This window comes from Aquarana catesbeiana, linkage group LG10, assembly GCF_042186555.1.
Source record: "Aquarana catesbeiana isolate 2022-GZ linkage group LG10, ASM4218655v1, whole genome shotgun sequence".
NCBI classification, from domain to species: Eukaryota; Metazoa; Chordata; class Amphibia; order Anura; family Ranidae; genus Aquarana; species Aquarana catesbeiana.
In genome coordinates this window covers 38,893,626-38,913,655 of record NC_133333.1, presented here as the reverse complement: position 1 = coordinate 38,913,655, position 20,030 = coordinate 38,893,626, and the positions used below count along the sequence as shown (strand labels likewise).

The 20,030-nt window shown below is 45.5% G+C and overlaps 1 protein-coding gene across 2 annotated transcripts in view; it reads left to right on the top strand.

Moving 5' to 3' along the window:
- The window catches only part of GSK3A (glycogen synthase kinase 3 alpha), a 75,641-nt gene that overhangs the window by 33,556 nt on the left and 22,055 nt on the right, over positions 1–20,030 (top strand). For both annotated transcript variants that reach the window (XM_073602025.1, XM_073602026.1), the window contains exons 2-5: positions 7,780–7,967; positions 8,106–8,189; positions 9,836–9,946; positions 10,037–10,167. In XM_073602025.1, coding sequence (XP_073458126.1) covers positions 7,780–7,967; positions 8,106–8,189; positions 9,836–9,946; positions 10,037–10,167 — 514 coding nt within the window. The remainder of the gene's footprint in view (positions 1–7,779; positions 7,968–8,105; positions 8,190–9,835; positions 9,947–10,036; positions 10,168–20,030) is intronic.

Below are 20,030 nucleotides of genomic sequence, written 5' to 3'. Positions count from 1 at the left end.
TGTGGTCCCTGGCAGAAGGGATTCTAATATTGGTGGAAAAAATGCGTCCTTTCACTATCGGCAATACACCCAAAAGGAGAACTCAGTCGGGTAGCTGACTATCTCAGCAGAAGGAGATTGAGAGAAGGCGACTGGAGACTAAATCAAGTGTTAAAAACAATTACATAAAGATGGGGGGGTGGGGTTCCGCAAGTGGACTTATTTGCATCAAAAGAAAACACGAAAGTTCGAACCTTCTTAAACGACGGAGCACTCGTGGTAGACACTCTAGCGCAGGAATGTAGGTTCACCTGGTGGTGTTCCTTCCCCCTTCCAGTACTCGTACCAGCAGTACTAAGAAAACTCAGAACAGAGAATACATCAGTGATTCTCATTGCACCACACTGGCTCAGAAGGCCATGGTTCTCCATCTCCACAGTTTGATTGTGGTGTGAAAGTTATGCCCTGCTTGCTGTGTTCCTAATATCCCCTCCTAATTGATTAATTGCCAGATTCCATCCACACCCAACACAGTATATAACAAGGCCTTCTTTACGGGGGAACATACAGGGGGCTGCACATACAGGGGGTTCTTCCAAAGAAGTGGGGTTCTGAAAATAAGTGGCACTTCTGCTCTTGCACTTCAGCGATTTGCACAAAGCTAACCATAGCAGATTGCAGGTGATCTCATTTTCATATTATCTCACCTTCTCTGAAACATGCTCTTTACCTCTCCTCCTCTTCACAATTGAAGCCTCTCTCCTCAAGCTCTCTTTTCTACATCCCTCTGCTCCACCACACAATCTGTACATATCACCCTCACTTCTCTCCTCCCCCATTACTGCGCTCATCACCTCTTTCTAACTCTAAGCCCACTTGCTAACATACCCCCCAGGATACTAAAGCATGTCCCCTCATACAAATCATATTCTCATATTACCTCCCTCACTCTTCTGCTTCTCCTAATCGCTGGAGATATTTCCCCAAACCTTGGGCCTCCCTTATTTAACTGTGCCCAACACACCCATCACCATCACCCTACACCCTCTGGCAGTAGTCGCAATCTACACAATTTAGTCTCCATTCCTCTTCTTCCCAACGCCAGCCTCCCTCTCTCCTGTGCCCTCTGGAACGCCCGCTCTGTCTGCAGCAAACTCACTGCTTTTCATGACCTCTTTGTCATAATTCCTTTAATCTACTTGCTCTCACCGAAACCTGGCTCCACGAATATGACACCCCTTCTCCTGCTTCCCTCTCCCAGGGTGGCCTTCACTGGACTCACTCCCCTAGGCCTAATGGACGCAAGGGAGGTGGAGTGGGATTCCTCCTATCCCCCCAGAGCACCTTCCAGGTTATTCACCCTCCTCCCTCTTTTTCCCTCTCATCATTCGAAGCCCACTGTATACGTCTATTCTCTCCTACTTCCCTAAAAATTGCTGTGATCTACCGGCCCCCTGGACCATTATCGACTTTCCTTGATGAGTTTTCTGCCTGGCTACCCTACTTTCTCTCTTTGGATATTCCCACAATCCTTCTCGGTGATTTCAACATCCCTGCTAATACAAACACTCCTGCTACTTCTAAACTTCTTAGTCTAACCTCTTCATTTGACCTGAAGCAATGGGTACAGGCTTCTACTCACTCTGATGGCAACACCCTTGACCTTGTATTCTCCTACCTATGCACTCCGTGCAACTTCTCAAACAATCCTTTTCCTCTCTCCGACCACCACCTTATTAGTTTCTCTCTCCCCCTGTCTTCCACCACCTTTCCCTCCAATCGCCTAACCATCACCCGTAGAAACTTTCGCAACTTCAACTCCTGTCTCCTCTATTCTGCTACTGACCACCTCTGACAATCTCTCCCCTGTCCTGCCCCAACCAAGCCATGTCCATCTACAATAAATCTCTGTCCTCCACCCTGGACAAGCTCGCTCCCCTCAATACACGCAGAATCAGGCCTCGACCCCTACAACCCTGGCAAACAGATGACACTAAAATTCTCAAACGTAGTCGCGCTCTTGAGCGTCTGTGGCACAAGACTAAGTCTCTCAAAGACTTCAACCAATACAAATCTGCCCTCCAAATATACTATTCTTTCCTCCACACTGCCAAGCAAACCTATTTTACAACTCTTAACACTTTCTCATCCAATCCCCGTAAACTCTTCTCTACCTTCAACTCTCTACTTTGTCCTCCACCGCCTCCACCCACTGACTTACTCACTGCCCAGGAAATCGCTAATCACTTCAAAAACAAGATTGATACAATCCGTGATGAAATCTCCATTCTACAGGTATCTCCCCCAGCTAAGACCCCATGTCAACAGGTACAACTGACACTCCCCCTATTCAAATCTACTACTACAGATGAAGTTGCTAAACTCCTTTCTATCGCCCACCTAACCACCTGTCCCCTGGACCCTATTCCCTCTCAAATGCTACGGTCACCCTCTGACCCCATCCTACACTCTCTAACCCACATCTTCAATCTCTCCCTCACCTCTGGCATCTTCCCCAATGCTCTAAAACATGCACTGGTCACCCCCATACTCAAAAAGCCGTCCTTGGACCCTACCAATCTTAACAACCTATGCCCAATCTCCTTGCTCCCCTTTTTCTCTAAACTCATTGAACGCCTGGTTTACAACCAACTGAGTGACCACCTCATTAAAAACAACCTTCTTGATCCCCTTCAATCTGGATTTCGCCCTCAACACTCCACAGAAACTGCTCTTTTAAAACTCACAAATGACCTACTAACTGCAAAAACCAACGGACACTATTCTGTACTCCTACTTCTGGATCTTTCAGCTGCCTTTGACACGGTTGACCACCCCCTCCTCCTCAAAAAACTTTACTCCCTCGGTCTCCGTGACTGTGCTCTTCACTGGCTCTCATCCTACCTATCCCAACACACCTTCAGTGTCACTTACAATTCTACTTCCTCCACTCCTCTTCCCTTCTCTGTCGGGGTCCCCCAAGGTTCTGTTCTTGGACCTCTTTTATTTTCAATCTACACCTCTTCCCTGGGTCAGCTGATAGCCTCTCACGGCTTTCAATATCATTTCTATGCTGATGACACACAAATCTATCTCTCCACCCCTCAACTCACTCCATCAGTCTCCTCACGCATCACTAACTTACTAACCGACATATCTGTATGGATGTCACACCACTTCCTCAAACTCAACTTGTCCAAAACCGAGCTTATAATATTTCCTCCCCCACGTTCCTCTTCCCCCGACTTCTCTGTCAAGAGCAATGGCAAAACCATCCACCCGTCCCCACATGTCAGGGTACTAGGTGTTATCCTGGATTCTGAACTCTCCTTTCAGCCCCACATCCAATCACTTTCCAAAGCTTGCCGCCTCAACCTCCAACATCTCTAAACTACGTCCCTTTCTAACCAATGAAACCACAAAGCTCCTGATTCACTCCCTGGTTATCTCTTGCCTTGACTACTGCAACTCACTCCTCATTGGCTTACCTTTAAACAGACTATCCCCCCTTCAGTCCATCATGAATGCTGCTGCCAGACTCATCCACCTTACAAACCGCTCAGTGTCTGCTACCCCTCTCTGCCAATCCCTCCATTGGCTACCACTCGCCCAACGAATTAAATTCAAAATACTAACAAGTTACAAAGCCATCCACAACTCTGCCCCCAGCTACATCACTAACCTAGTCTCAAAATACCAACCTAATCGCCATCTCCGTTCCTCCCAAGACCTCCTGCTCTCTAGATCCCTCATCGCCTCCTCCCATATCCGCCTCCAGGACTTCTCCCGAGCCTCGCCCATCCTCTGGAATTCCCTACCCCAATCTGTCAGACTGTCTCCAACTTTATCCACTTTTAGGCGATCCCTGAAAACTTTCCTCTTCAGAGAAGCCTATCCTGCCTCCATTTAACAAGTGCACTATTTTCTCCATTAGCTCATCCCCCACAGCTATTAACCTTTGTATAACTTGACCCTCCCTCTTAGAGTGTAAGCTCTAACGAGCAGGGCCCTCTGATTCCTCCTGTATTGAATTGTATTGTACTTGTACTGTCTGCCCTAATGTTGTAAAGCGCTGCGTAAACTGTCGGCGCTATATAAATCCTGTATAATAATAATAATAGTAGTATTAGTAGTATTAACAGAACTGGCTATAGAACCTCCATGGTTTCTACCAACCAGAAAGGAACTCTTTCAGGGGCCAGTGTGGTGTCCCCAGGTAGAAAGATGGAAACTGGCGGCCTGGCTTCTGAAGAGCAGTTGTTGAAGGCTAAGGGATTCTCAAACCAGCTGATCAATACATTGCTGAATAGTAGAAAAATGGAGACTCGCACCATATATAGAAAAGTATGGATACGATTCAACTGGTGTATAGAGAAATGCTGTGCAGCACAAAGTTTAGAGGCGGTCTTAGAATATCTACAATGCGGGGCAGATAAGAACCTGAGCATCAGTACATTGAAAAGTCAGGTATCGGTAATCTGTTTATCCGGAAAAGAAGCTAGCTTCCAATCAATGAATAGTTAGATTTTTCAAATTCTTAAGCAGACACAGAGCAGTACAGAGATCACTCTTTCCCAAATGGGACCTGTCGTTGGTGCTACAAACTTTGACGGGGACCCGTTTGAACCGCGAGAAAGTTGCCCAATAAAGCAGACTTTTAAAGCAGCTTTTTTGGTGGAGGTCACGACCGCCAGGAGAGTTTGTGAAATGAGGCCTTATCAATCAGGCCTCCTTTTTACCAAGTTTTTCTGGATCATATAGTTTTTAAGCTAGATCCAGCCTTTCTACCTAAAGTTACCTCTAAGTTTCACCGAGGTCAAGATATTTTGCCTTTTCTTCTTTTTTTTTTTTTTTGTATGAATCCTTCTGGAGATCAGGAGGCTAAGTTTTTTTCATAAGTTAGATGCAAGGAGGTGCATCCTATATTTAAAGGAAACCAAACCTTTCAGAAAGTCAGATTCCCTGTTCATTTTATTTTCAGGAGCTAAGAAAGGCCAGAAAGCCTCAAGGCACACTATAGCCAGGTAGCTAATAGAAGTGATTGGTCAGGCCTACATTTTGGGGGGTAGGTAGATCCCAGATGGTATTAGGGCACATTCGACAAGGTCAATGGCAACCTCAGAAGCAGAGAGCTGGAGGAACACCGGAGCAAATCTGCAAAGCGGCAACCTGGTCCAGCTTTGATACCTTTTGTAAAGCACTACAGAGTGGCTCTCTTGTCGACCAAAGAGCAAGCCTTTGGACGCTAGGTCTTACAAGCTGTAGTCCCGCCCTAAGGGTAAGTGCATGCTTATCCTCTCGGGTAGCTGTCCTGAAAGACGATTAAGGGAAAAACTAAGTTACTTGTAACGTTTTTTTTTCCTGGAGTCTTTTAGGACAGCCCTAGTACCCACCCGAATGTAAATAATTTGAAGTTTCCTGAAACAGGAATTGTGGTATTTTTGTTGATTATGTGTATCAGGTGTTGTGTCTCACCAGCAGACTGGAGGTGCTCTAAAACAACTGAGGAGCCAGCAGGGGAGGAGGAGTTTTAAAAGGGGCTGGCGCAGTGTTTCCTGTAGAGGGAAGGAGCCAAGGTCTCTTAGATGGCTATCCGTAAAGACTCCAGGAAAGAACGTTACCAGTAAGTAACTTTTTTTTTTTTTCCCCTCCAAAAGCATTTTATTAAAATAAATTGGTTGAAAATCATGTCATATTTGGCAGATGCACATACGTTCAACAATTTCATGGCGGCTTCCTTTGACTCCTGGGTTTTCATTGGGATGATTTCAGCGTTTGTGCGATGCAGATGAATGCAAGTAAACCCGTGCGAGTTTCTGTAGTGCACAAAAATGTACATTCTCTTAGCAGGCGCACTGTAGTGCCATTTTTTTTTTTTTTTTTTTTTTTTATTGTACCTTCAGCACATGGTGCTAACATGCATGAGAAATCGTGCCAAAATGCACAAAAATGGCAAGTACCATGCGTTTTTGTGTGGTTTGAATTTTGCACTAATGTGTTTTTTGTTTTTTGTTTTTTCTCCGTGTAGACAACCCATTGACAGGAATGGGCTGCCCAAAATGTGATGCACCAAAATGCATGTGCACATCACGTCTGCATTGGTGTGTACTAGGGTTGCACAATATATCAGCGGAAGAAAATGGTTATCAGCATTTTGCCAATAGAAAAAAATAAGTGCCGATAATGAGCACCAAGAAAAGCCATTTGCTGACCACACAATGCGCTGCAGTTTACAAGTAGTTTACTGGGGTCATGGCTTAATCGGTCAGCCATAACCCCGTGTTTTTTTTTTTTTTTTTTTTTGTTTTTTTTGTTTTTTTTTGTTTGTTACTTCCAGCTGGCAACTGGCTTTCTCTTGAAATTGGCCGTTGGATCGTTTTCTGAAGCAGCAGGAGGGGTCGCCCGCCCCCTTCCTGCCAATGGCCGGTATTTCTCATGGTTACTGTTTTTTACTGGCAATGACTGGTCGCGCAGCTGGCCATAGAGGTTACCAGAACGTCTATAATCTCCTCTGTGATCTTGGAGGACCTGAACGACATGACGTTGTTTCCAGTCTAGGGCCAAAGTACCCTTTTGCGTTAAATGCGTGTGAAAGGGGCCTAAGGCTGCTTTCTCACTGATGCCCTGCGGTTTACCTGCACCTCAACTTGCCTCTATCTTCCTTCTTTCCTCAGGATTCCAGCAGGTACCGCTGGCTGCTGTCCCCCAGGCGGGTATGGCTGGTGGGTATTGCTGGCTGGTTCCCCACCCACCATCCTCGAGCATCAGTGTGACAGGAGCCGACTCTAGAGGAAGCATGCGGTTGCAGTAGAGCAGAGCCGATGCTTCCTGTATCACTCCTGTAACAGGTGGAGTACATTTTGTTTTACTTTGCTTGTGACAGGAGCCGGCGCTATACAGGAAGCTTTGGCTCTGCTTCTAGAGCTGACTCTGTTCTTCACACTGATGCTCGGGGATGGCGGGTTGGGAACCTGCAATCTGGGCTTGCCGACCCACCATCCCAGAGCAGGAGGTGGCAGGCCATATCAGAGTGCGTTGCAGGTCACGTGGCAATTGGGGCTCCCCTGTCCTAGAGTGTTCTGTAATATTTTGTAGTAAATGTACTTATCAACTAGAAATGTGGGTTGTTCTTTTATCATAAAGAACATAGGGATCAGTTCATAGAGGATGTAAAGGGTTCTGTGGTATGTGGGTTTTTTTTTTTTTTTGTGTAGCCAAAAATAAACCGAGTGGTGAATAAATACCACCAAAAGAAATATCTATTTGTGTGGGAAAAAAAGATTAAAATGTGTTTTGGGTACAGTGTTGCATGACTGCGCAACTGTCATTCAAAGTGTGACAGGCCTCAAAGCTGAAAATTGGCCTCGGTAGAAAGGGGGAAAGGGGGGTGAAAGTGGCCTGTAGGCAAGTGGTTATAAAAAAAAAAAAAAATGGCTCCTAACTTTTTTTTTTTTTTTTTTTCTTTAAGCTGACTCCTAAATATAAATGTGTCAAGCCCGGTCAGACTATGGGTTACGTCGCTACCTTCAGGCAGGTGATTGGACACTGGCAAGATGCCTTGCTGGGTCTGCCACCTAGTATCCTATCACAACCCACTCTGAGGCCACGACACTTTTTTTTTTTTTTTTTTTTTTGGCATGACTTCATTAGGGGTGTTGCAGCAGTAGGGACATGCTTTGCAATGTGCACCTACTTCTAGTCAGACGTCTGTTTTTTGCTTATTTCAGTGAAGTGTTCTGGACAATGGAAGATTTTGAATAATTTTGCATCCTGCTTAGATGTCACTTTCTTTCTTCACAGGAGACAATGGAAAAGTAACCACAGTAGTGGCCACGCCAGGTCAAGGACCAGATCGCCCTCAGGAGGTGTCCTATACGGATATCAAAGTCATCGGCAATGGTTCGTTTGGCGTGGTTTATCAAGCAAGACTTGTGGATTGTGGAGAGATGGTGGCAATTAAGAAAGTTCTGCAAGACAAGAGGTTTAAGGTAGGGGTCCAGTTGGTAACAATTGAAAATGGTTAATCTGTATTGACTGAGTGTTTTTTTTTTTTTTTTTTTTTTTTTTTTTTTTTTCTGTGGGCGCTTGGGTTTTTATGACGTGCATTCAATTTTATTTTTGTACAGAATCGTGAACTGCAGATCATGCGTCGATTGGATCACTGTAACATTGTGCGTCTGAGATATTTCTTCTACTCCAGCGGAGAGAAGGTCAGGCTGGCTTCCACCCACTTTAATTCCTCTCCATACTCGCACTTTACCAGATTCACTCAAATGCTTTCTGTTGTAACAAAATTATCTGTTTTACTTTTTTTTTTCTTAAGTGTTCAAATTCTTTTTCTATTTTGTCATGCTTTGTCAAGTCTTTCAAGCTTCTGAACCATTGTAAAAAGACAATGTTCAGATTACTGTAACTCTCAGAAGCTGCTCTTCGTCATTTACCAAACGCTGATGGTTGCTTTGGGTTACCGATCCTTACTTTGTCTTCTCCAATAAAGATTTGTCTTTTAAAGTGGTTCTAAAGACAGAACATGTTTTTTTTTTTTATGCTAATCGCTTCAGCCCCGAAAGGTTTTACCCCCATTATGACCAGGCACATTTTTTGCGATGTGGCACTTTGTTGTTTTTTAACTGACAATTGTGTGGTCATGCAACACTGTACCCAAATTTCTGTAATTTCCCCCTCCCATTATATATAATGGTTTGCGCCAAAGTTATAGCGTCTACAGAGTAAGGCATGGGTGCTCAACTTGTGGCTCTTCAGCTGTCGCTGAACTAAAAGTCCCATCATGCCTCTGCCTTTGGGAAGTCGTGCTTGTAACTGTCAACCTTGCAATGCCTCATGGGACTTGTAATTCAGCAACAGCTGGAGGGCCACAGGTTGAGCACCCATGGACTAAGGGATATTTTTGTTGAATTTTTATTTTTTACTAGTAATGGTGGCGATCAGTGACTTATAGCACAATTGCAGCATGCAAATCAGACACTGACAAGAAGTGACTCTTTGGGGACCAGCAATACTAATACAGTGATCAAAAATATGCACGGTCTTTGTATTAATGACACTGGTAGGGAAGGGGTTAATGGGCAATCAAAAGGTTAAATGTGTCCCGGGGGGGGGGGGGTGCGCTTTTTAACTTTGGGGGGTGCTTGTACTGTAAAACACAAGATCCGTCTTCAGGCAGACCACCGTTCTAGCTATCTCAAAGGATTGGCAGGTCCGCCAGACCCGCTGATTGGTTCCCGCTTTGTCTAATCACGGCGGGAGCATGTCGCTGGCGGCGCCTGTTCGCACCCCAGACTGTGGGAAAAAAAAAAAATCATACAGGTACTGGATTTTGCACTAAAGGGCTGCAGTATATGTGGGGTGGGTCTTAAGCGGTTTATGCATTAAGATAAAAAAAAAATGTGCATGAGCCCCATGTCAATCCAGCGATGTGCATGAGTGTCTCGGCTACCCGGAACTCTCCCTCCTGATTGGCTGAGACACAGCAGTAGTGCCATCGGCTCCCGCTGCTGTCATTTAGTCAGGCAATGAGGGGCCAAACCACTGATGTCTGAATGGACACACAGAGCTGTAGCTCAGCTTGAGTGCCCCATAGCAAGCTGCTTGCACCCGACAGGAGGGAGGGGCCAGGAGTGTTGGCGAGGGACCCGAGAAGAGGGTCTGGGATGCTCTGTGCAAAACCACTTCACAGAGCAGGTAAGTATAACATGTTAGACCTTTTTTTTATTTTTTTTTCTCTAAAAATAACAATCACTTTAATGAAATATCCTGTAGTATTACTGAATGTATGAGATTTCATGTGTTTTTTTTTTTTTTTTGTTTTTTTTTTTGTTTTTTTTTTTATATATAGAAGGATGAAGTTTATCTGAACTTAGTCCTGGACTTTGTCCCAGAAACAGTCTATCGCGTCGCTCGGCACTTTGCGAAAGCCAAATCCACGCTGCCGTCCCTATATGTGAAGGTGAGCTAGGACAGGGAACAGGTTTGTGATGGGAGGAAGTTTGGTGGTGATTGTAGTCCTTCAGAAAGTGATTGTCTTGTCACCTCCCAGGTCTATATGTACCAGCTATTCCGTAGTCTGGCCTATATCCATTCTCAAGGTGTCTGCCATAGAGATATCAAACCACAGAACTTACTGGTTGATCCGGATACAGCAGTGCTGAAACTCTGTGACTTTGGCAGGTAAGCCTAAAATATACCTTCTATATGTAAGCCACCTACAGTAAGGGTTGGCTTTTTGTGTTTTCAAATACCATTGTGCTTGTGGAGGAACTGTAAAACACCGTTTGATTAAATGCTGCCATGGCAAACAAGTTCACTAATGAAATATGGCACAGCTGACCTCCTTAGCTTATTTCCTTAATGTCTGTCAAACCCTTGGAGATTTCTGGCTGTTTGACCCTGCTGCCTGACAGCTGGGATGCCCTGACACATTGGTGGTACTGCAAGCCGCATATTTGTTTGTATCTGCTCCGCAGTCCTGTTTATATTTTCAGTTTTTCTGCTCTTACCATTGGTGCTGAATGCATAGAGCATGCTACAGGTCTACAGTGAGAGGAAAAAAGTATTTGATCCCCTGCTGATTTTGTACATTTGCCCACCAAATGATCAGTCTATATATAATTTTAATGGTAGGTTTATTTTAACAATGTCCAGAAAAACGCATTTCAAAAAAGTTATACATTGATTTGCGTTTTAATGAGTGAAATTGGTAAGATTTCTGGCTCCCAGATGTCTATACAGGTAACGAGCTGAGATTAGGAGCACTCCCTTTAAGAGTGCTCCTAATCTCCGCTTGTTACCTGTATAGACAACACATGTCCACAGAAGCAATCAGATTTCAATCTCTCCACAATGGCCAAGACCAAAGAGCTGTCCAGGGACAAGATTGTAAACCTACACAAGGCTGGAATGGGCTACAAGCCCATCGCCAGGCAGCTGGGTGAGAGGGTTACAACAGTTGGTGCTATTTGCAAATGGCAGAAACACATTAACTGTCAATCTCCCTCGGTCTGGGGCTCTATGCAAGATCTCACCTTGTGGCATTTTAATGGTCATGAGAACGGTGAGGAGTCAACCCAGAACTACACAGGAGAATCTTGTCAATGATCTCAAGGCAGCTGGGACCATAGTCTCCAAGAAAACAATTGCTAACCAGGGGAGGACTGACCATTCAGGCACTGCCCGAGGCCACTAGGGGGCCCCATCAGGTTGGCCAGCCTCAGTAAAACCCAGGGGCAGTTTGTAAAAATCATTTTTTTTTTTTTTTTTTTTTTTTTTTTTTTTTTTTACATCTGTCCCTGAAATGTCCAACACTGACATGCTTTTGATGTGAAAATAGCTGCTCCGCCTCTGCACTGCCTCCTCAGCCAATGGGAACACAGTGTGCCCACCCCCCTTCCCCAGTGCGGCTTATTTGACATAGGCACAGGTGATGCCGACAGCTGGACAGGAGGGGAAGAAGTGTACACAGCTTGCAATGTGGGACCGCTGCAGTCTGCTGGAAGGTAGGCTGGCTGAGCTGAACTGTATGTATTCTTGTCAGTGCTTACCCTGGTGGGGAGATAGGAGGCTATGTTGCCTCTATCAGGGCTCCTCTCTCTGAAGCAGTTAAATTGAATTTCTGTGTGAGAAGTGCACTGCTCCTGAAGGAAGGATGTTCTGAGCTTCTTTCCCAGTCTCTGCTCTCCCCCCTCTCCTGTATAACCGCTGCCTGTGTCTGTGAGCTGCTGGGGCACTACAAGTCCCAGCATGCCCAGAAATGGAGGCAGCAGCAGTGTGTTCAATCAGGCAGATTTTGGGGAGAAAATGGCTGGTGTGTGTATACCATGTGCCTACTGCTGCTCAACAGAATTCGATCTAACAATCCCATGCCCATGAAAAATCCACTTGCCATTTGGAGGCAGCTGAATATAGTGCTCTGCTGAGCTTGGATCAGGCAGGAGGGCAAGAATGGGTGCACACCTGTGCAGTGATATGGCACACATCAAGCATGGCTTTTATTCACATGCCCCTCTGCCCAGTCTGAGGCCAACCACAGCAGTTCACTATTCCGCTGGCTCCAAGACTCACTTGCGCAGTTCAGAGCCTGCATCAAGTGGATTTTTTTTTTTTTTAATTAAAAGCATTTTCCTGCCAGCTGCCTGCCACACCAAGCACTAAGGTGCAAAGGATGTGTGGACTGAGGAGTTACTCTGGGGAGGGGGTCTTTGACATAGGGTGGCACTCGGGGGGGGGGGGGGGGGCTCTGCCATAAGGTTATGTATAGGGAGAATGTTGGGACTTTGGTGTTAGGGAGGACTCTGATCTGAGCGTCGTGCTCATCCTGACTGACTTGCTGAAATCCTGGTTTGTTTGTTACTTCTGGCGTGGCGGCCCCATAATCTTCTGTTGCCTGGGGGCCCAATGAGTTTTCGGCCTGCCCCTGTTGGTGACACTACACATTGAAGGACTGAAATCCTGCAGCGCCTGCAAGGTCCCCCTGCTCAAGAAAGCACATGTACAGGCACGTCTGAAGTTTGCTAATGAACATCTGAATGATTCAGAGGAGAACTGGGTGAACGTGTTGTGGTCAAATGAGACCAAAATCGAGCTCTTTGGCATCAACTCAACTTGCCGTGTTTGGAGCAGGAGGAACGCTGCCTATGACCCCCAAGACCACCATCCCCACTGTCATACATGAAGGTGTAAACATTATGCTTTGGGGTGTTTTTCCGCTAAGGGGACAAGACAGCGTCACCACATCAAAGGGACTGTCAAATCTTGGACGAGAACCTCCTTCGCTCAGCCAGGGCATTGAAAATGGGTCAATGCGTATTCCAGCATGACCATAATCCAAAAAACACAGCCAAGGCAACAAAGGAGTGGCTCAAAAAAGCAGCACATTAAGGTCCTGGAGTGGCCTAGCCAGTCTCGAGACCTTAATCCCATAGAAAATATGTGGGGGGAGTTGAAGGTTCGAGTTAATGTGAGCCTCAAAACCTTAACCACTTGACGACCGCCTCACGCCGATGTACGTCGGCAAGGTGGCACGGACAGGCAAAATCACGTACAGGGTACGTGATTTGCCTTCCGCGGGTGGGGGGTCCGATCGGTCCCCCCCCCCCGGTGCCCGAGGCGGTCGCCATTTGTTCCCGGGCGATGAGAGGTGAGGGGGAGGCCATCCATTGTTGGCCACCCCCTCCCGATCGCTCCCGGCGAATGAAAATGCTTCCTTTCCCTCTGTAATGTAAACAGAGGGAAAGGAAGTGATGTAATCTCTTCTCGAGCGGTCTTTTCGTCGCCGCGCCGAGGAGAGAAGACATCCAAGTAAGTCTGCACAACACTACACATTCAGTAGAACACGCCAGGCACACTTGTCACCCCCCGATCACCCCCCTGTACCCCCTGTCACTCTGACACCAATAGCATTTTTTTTTTTTTTTGCATTGGTGTCAGTTTGTGTCAGTTAGAAGTGTTAGGGCAGTTAGGTTAGCCCCCTTTAGGTCTAGGGTACCCCCCCTTAGGTCCAGGGTACCCCCCTAACCCCCCCTAATAAAAGTTAACCCCTTGATTACCCCCCGTCACCAGTGTCGCTAAGCGATCGTTTTTCTGATCGCTGTATTAGTGACACAGGTGACGCTAGTTAGGGAGGTAAGTATATAGGTTCGCTGTCAGTGTTTTATAGCGACAGGGACCCCCATATACTACCTGCTAAAGGTTTTAACCCCCTGATTGCCCCCTAGTTAACCCTTTCACCAGCGATCACCGTATAAGTGTTACGGGTGACGCTGGTTAGCTAGTTTGTTTTTTGTAGTTTATTACAGTTTATTATAGTTTTAGGGCACCCGCCGTTTATTACCCTATAAAGGTTTAACCCCCTAATTGCCCGGCGGTGATAGAAGTTAAGTTTTTAGGATCAGATAAGGTCTGCGTCACCCCAGGCAGCGTCAGGTTAGCGCCAGTACCGCTAAAACCCACGCACGCAGCATACACCTCCCTTAGTGCTATAGTATCTGAACGGATCAATATCTGATCCGATCAGATCTATACTCCCCAGCAGTTTAGGGTTCCCTGAAACGCAGTGTTAGCGGGATCAGCCCAGATACCTGCTAGCACCTGCGTTTTGCTCCTCGGCCCAGCCCTGCCCAGCCCACCCAAGTGCAGTATCGATCGATTACTGACACTTACAAAACACTAAGCACACATAACTGCAGCGGTCGCAGAGTCAGGCCTGATCCCTGCGATCGCTAACAGTTTTTTGGTAGCGTTTTGATACAGTCGCCAACAGTCAGGAGCTTTTTTGCCTGTGAGTCTCACTAGTGTACCCCTAAATTTAGAGGCCAAAATGGCAAATCCAAGGTACACTAGTGAAGAGGCCTACAGGATTCTGAGCATGACAGATAGTGAAGAGGAAGTCACTCATCTGTCAAGTTCAGGCTCAGAATACGAACCTGTAGAGGACAGCGGCTCCATGACAGATAGCTCTGACGACAGAGTTGTGGTCCCTGCTAGAGTCAGGCGTACCAGACCCCGAACTTATGCTGTCCTTGAAGTGCAAGAACCGCAGGGCTCTCGTATGGAGCAGAGCAGTACTAGCGCCGCTATTCCTTCTGGTGAACTGGCAAGCACCAGCGGCCTAGTACACCCTGGTCGTACATCCAGCACTGCAGTATCACGTGGTGACGTGGCGAGTCCCATAAGTGCAGTTCAAGCTGGCGAGGTGGCAAGCAGTAGTAGTGTCCCGCTGCCACCAAGAAGACAAAGACAGGCCCGTCGTGCCCATAGTGCCCTTCCTGCTGCATTGGCCAATCCGAATTGGGAACCTTCCACTTCTGCAGCACCCGTACTTCCCCCTTTCACTGGCCAACCCGGAATTCAGGTGGAAACAGTTGACTTTATGCCACTGGATTTTTATTCACTGTTTTTCACCGAAGATCTCTATAGATCTATTGTGGACCAAAGCAATTTGTACGCTGGTCAACACATCGCCGCTAATCCCCAGTCCTCCCTTGCCAGAGATTGGAGACCAATTACGGTCTCCGAATTTAAGACCTTTCTGGGCCTTTCCCTCCTCATGGGGTTGAATAAAAAGAGTAAGTTGCGGTCATATTGGTCCACTGACCCAATTTACCATTCACCCTTGTTCTCTGCTTCCATGACCAGGGCACGATACGAGCAGATTTTGCGGTTCATGCACTTCAACGACAATGAACTCTGTCGTCCTTGTGGAGACCCTGCATACGATCGGCTCTACAAAATTCGGCCCCTCGTAAACCACTTCAACCAACGTTTTGCAGACTTGTTTACCCCCCATCAAGTTGTCTGCGTTGATGAGTCCCTGATTAAGTTTTCTGGCCGCTTGTCATTCAAACAGTACCTTCCCAGCAAGCGTGCCAGATACGGGGTCAAGATGTATAAGCTCTGTGACAGGGCCACAGGCTATACATGTAGATTTATGGTTTACGAGGGAAGAGATAGTCACGTAGAGCCGACAAACTGCCCTGACTACATAGGAAGCGCTGGCAAGATAGTGTGGGACTTGGTGTCACCCTTATTCGGAAAGGGGTACCACTTGTACGTGGACAATTATTATACGAGCGTGCCACTTTTTAGTCACTTGTTTGATCAGCAGATTGGAGCATGTGGCACCGTGCGACCTAATCGCCGGGGCTTTCCCCAGCGGCTTGTAGATTCCCGTCTTAGGCTGGGGGAGAGAGCCTGCTTGAAGTATAATAATTTGCTCGCTATGAAGTGGAGGGATAAGAATGTTTTCGTTCTCACCTCCCTTCATGCAGACACGATGACCCAAATTTCTACGGCGACTGGTGTTGTGGAGAAACCCCTCTGTGTCCACGAATACAACCTTAATATGGGAGGGGTGGACCTCAACGACCAGTTGTTGGCGCCGTACTTAGTTGCCCGTAAGGCCAGACGCTGGTACAAAAAAGTGTCTGTATACTTATTTCAATTGGCTTTGCTGAATGCTCATGTGCTATACAGAGCTTCAGGACAGACTGGATCCTTCCTTAAATTCCAGGAAGAGATCGTCAGAGCCCTTCTGTTTCCAGACGGTGCTCTACCTCACCTTCCCCAACCAAATGCAGTAAGCCGGCTGCATGAGCGGCATTTTATTTATGCCATCCCGAGTACCCCTACCCAACGAGCCCCCCAAAAAAGATGTCGTGTCTGCAGCAAGCGCGGATTTAGGCGTGACACCCGGACTTATTGTCCCTCCTGTCCTGGCAATCCTGGTCTTTGCATGGGTGAATGCTTTGAACGCTACCATACATTAGTTGAGTATTAGCGTAGGGTTCAGCACTGCACAGACTAGGCACACTAACACAGGGTCTCCCAAGATGCCATTGCATTTTGAGAGACCCAAACCTGGAACAAAAGTTACAAAAGTTAAAAGTTACTAAAAAAAAGTGTAAAAAAAAAAAATAAAAAAAAATTAAAAAAAAATAAAAACACAAAAAAAAAAATAAAATAAAAAAACCAAAAATAGTTGTTGTTTTATTGTTCTCTCTCTCTATTCTCTCTCTATTGTTCTTCTCTTTTTTACTCTATTCTATTCTGCAATGTTTTATTGTTATTATGTTTTACCATGTTTCCTTTTCAGATTTTTCATACTTTACCGTTTACTGTGTTTTGTTGGTAACCATTTTATTGTTTTCAGGTACGCCATTCAGTTGCAGCGCGGATTTATTTATCTTGACAGCAACAGCGTTTGCTCCCACGATATATAAAGCCGTGACTCCAACGCTGTCGGAGGTGATTTCACCACCACAGTTACATACTTCAGCATATATGCCGAAGCGTGGGGGCAGAAGTGGGTGGAGGAGCGATTTGCTCCTGCCTTTTGCGGGAGGATGCCCCCATGCTTCGGCATATATATATTTTAGGCACAGGTTGCGTTAAATGTTTTATTTTTTACTATTTTTTTTTTTTGTATTTGCTTTGCAGGTATGGTAAGTCTTACTGTTATACTGTAATGTTGCTTTGTTTTATTGTTAACCATCATTTGCTTAGCAGGTACGCCATTCAGTTGCAGCGCAGATTTATTTATCTTGACAGCAACAGCGTTTGCTCCCACGATATATAAAGCCGTGACTCCAGCGCTGTCGGAGGTGATTTCACCACCACAGTTACATACTTCAGCATATATGCCGAAGCGTGGGGGCAGCAGTGGGTGGAGGAGCAATTTGCTCCTGCCTTTTGCGGGAGGATGCCCCCATGCTTCGGCATATATAAATGGTGCATGTATGCCCATCATTAGAAGTGGGTGGATGAAGGGAGGTATTCTAATGGTGGGCATACCCACCGATCAATATCTTTTTTTCGTTCAGCCCACAGGCTGCATGAAAAAAAAGTTTACAATATATGCCTAACAAGGACCAGCAACGTACTGGTATGTTGCTGGACTTTGAGTGGTTATACCAGAATGATGCCTGCAGGTTTAGGTATCATCTTGGTATCATTCTTTTCAGCCAGCGGTCGGCTTTCATGTAAAAGCAATCCTAGCGGCTAATTAGCCTCTAGACTGCTTTTGCAAGCAGTGGGAGGGAATGCCCCCCCTCCCCCACCGTCTTCCATGTTTTTCTCTGGCTTTCCTGTCCCAACAGGGAACCTGAAAATGCAGCCGGTGATTCAGCCAGCTGACCATAGAGCTGATCAGAGACCAGAATGGCTCCAAACATCTCTATGGCCTAAGAAACCGGAAGCTACGAGCATTTCATGACTTAGATTTCGCCGAATGTAAACAGCGCCATTGGGAAATTGGGAAAGCATTTTATCACACCGATCTTGGTGTGGTCAGATGCTTTGAGGGCAGAGGAGAGATCTAGGGTCTAATAGAGCCCAATTTTTTAAAAAAAGAGTACCTGTCACTACCTATTGCTATCATAGGGGATATTTACATTCCCTGAGATAACAATAAAATTAATTAAAAAAAAATAAAAATGAAAGGAACAGTTTAAAAATAAGATAAAAAAGCAAAAAAATAATAAAGAAAAAAAAAAAAAAAAAAAAAAAGCACCCCTGTCCCCCCCTGCTCTCGCGCAAAGGCGAACGCAAGCGTCGGTCTGGCGTCAAATGTAAACAGCAATTGCACCATGCATGTGAGGTATCACCGCGAAGGACAGAACGAGGGCAGTAATTTTAGCAGTAGACCTCCTCTGTAAATCTAAAGTGGTAACCTGTAAAGGCTTTTAAAGGCTTTTAAAAATGTATTTATTTTGTCGCCGCTGCGCGTTTGTGCGCAATTTTAAAACATGTCATGTTTGGTATCCATGTACTCGGCCTAAGATCATCTTTTTTATTTCATCAAACATTTGGGCAATATAGTGTGTTTTAGTGCATTAAAATTTTAAAAAGTGTGTTTTTTCCCCAAAAAAATGCGTTTGAAAAATCGCTGCGCAAATACTGTGTGAAAAAAAAAATATGAAACACCCACCATTTTAATCTGTAGGGCATTTGCTTTAAAAAAAATATATAATGTTTGGGGGTTCAAAGTAATTTTCTTGCAAAAAAAAATTATTTTTTTCATGTAATCAAAAAGTGTCAGAAAGGGCTTTGTCTTCAAGTGGTTAGAAGAGTGGGTGATGTGTGACATAAGCTTCTAAATGTTGTGCATAAAATGCCAGGACAGTTCAAACCCCCCCCAAATGACCCCATTTTGGAAAGTAGACACCCCAAGCTATTTGCTGAGAGGCATGTCGAGTCCATGGAATATTTTATATTGTGACACAAGTTGCGGGAAAGAGACAAATTTTTTTTTTTTTTTTTTTTTGCACAAAGATGTCACTAAATGATATATTGCTCAAACATGCCATGGGAATATGTGAAATTACACCCCAAAATACATTCTGTTGCTTCTCCTGAGTATGGGGATACCACATGTGTGGGACTTTTTGGGAGCCTAGCCGCGCACGGGACCCCGAAAACCAAGCCCCGCCTTCAGGCTTTCTAAGGGCGTAAATTTTTGATTTCACTCTTCACTGCCTAGCACAGTTTCGGAGGCCATGGAATGCCCAGATGGCACAAACCCCCCCCAAATGACCCCATTTTGGAAAGTAGACACCCCAAGCTATTTGCTGAGAGGTATAGTGAGTATTTTGCAGACCTCACTTTTTGTCACAAACTTTCGAAAATTGAAAAAAGAAAAAAAAAATACATTTTTCTTGTCTTTCTTCATTTTCAAAAACAAATGAGAGCTGCAAAATACTCACCATGCCTCTCAGCAAATAGCTTGGGGTGTCTACTTTCCAAAATGGGGTCATTTGGGGGGGGGTTTTGCCATCTTGGCATTTTATGGCCTTCAAAACTGTGATAGGTAGTGAGGAGTGGAATCACAACTTAACGCCCTTAGAAATCCTGAAGCCGGTGCTTGGTTTTCGGGGCCCCGTATGCGGCTAGGCTCCCAAAAAGTCCCACACATGTGGTATCCCCATACTCAGGAGAAGCAGCAGAATATATTTTGGGGTGTAATTCCACATATGCCCATGGCATGTTTGAGCAATATATCATTTAGTGACAACTTTGTGCAAAAAAAAAAAAAAAAAAAAAAAAAAAAAAAGTGTTACTTTCCCGCAACTTGTGTCAAAATATAAAATATTCCATGGACTCAACATGCCTCTCAGCAAATAGTTTGGGGTGTCTACTTTCCAAAATGGGGTCATTTGGGGGGGTTTTGTGCCATCTTGGCATTTTATGGCCTTCAAAACTGTGATAGGTAGTGAGGAGTCAAATCACAACATTATGCCCTTAGAAATCCTGAAGGCGGTGCTTGGTTTTCGGGGCCCCGTATGCGGCTAGGCTCCCAAAAAGTCCCACACATGTGGTATCCCCATACTCAGGAGAAGCAGCTAAATGTATTTTGGGGTGCAATTCCACATATGCCCATGGCCTGTGTGAGAAATATATCATTTAGTGACAACTTTGTGCAAAAAAAAAAAAAATTGTCACTTTCCCGCAACTTGTGTCAAAAAAGAAAGTATTCCATGGACTCAACATGCCTCTCAGCAAATAGCTTGGAGTGTCTACTTTCCAAAATGGGGTCATTTGGG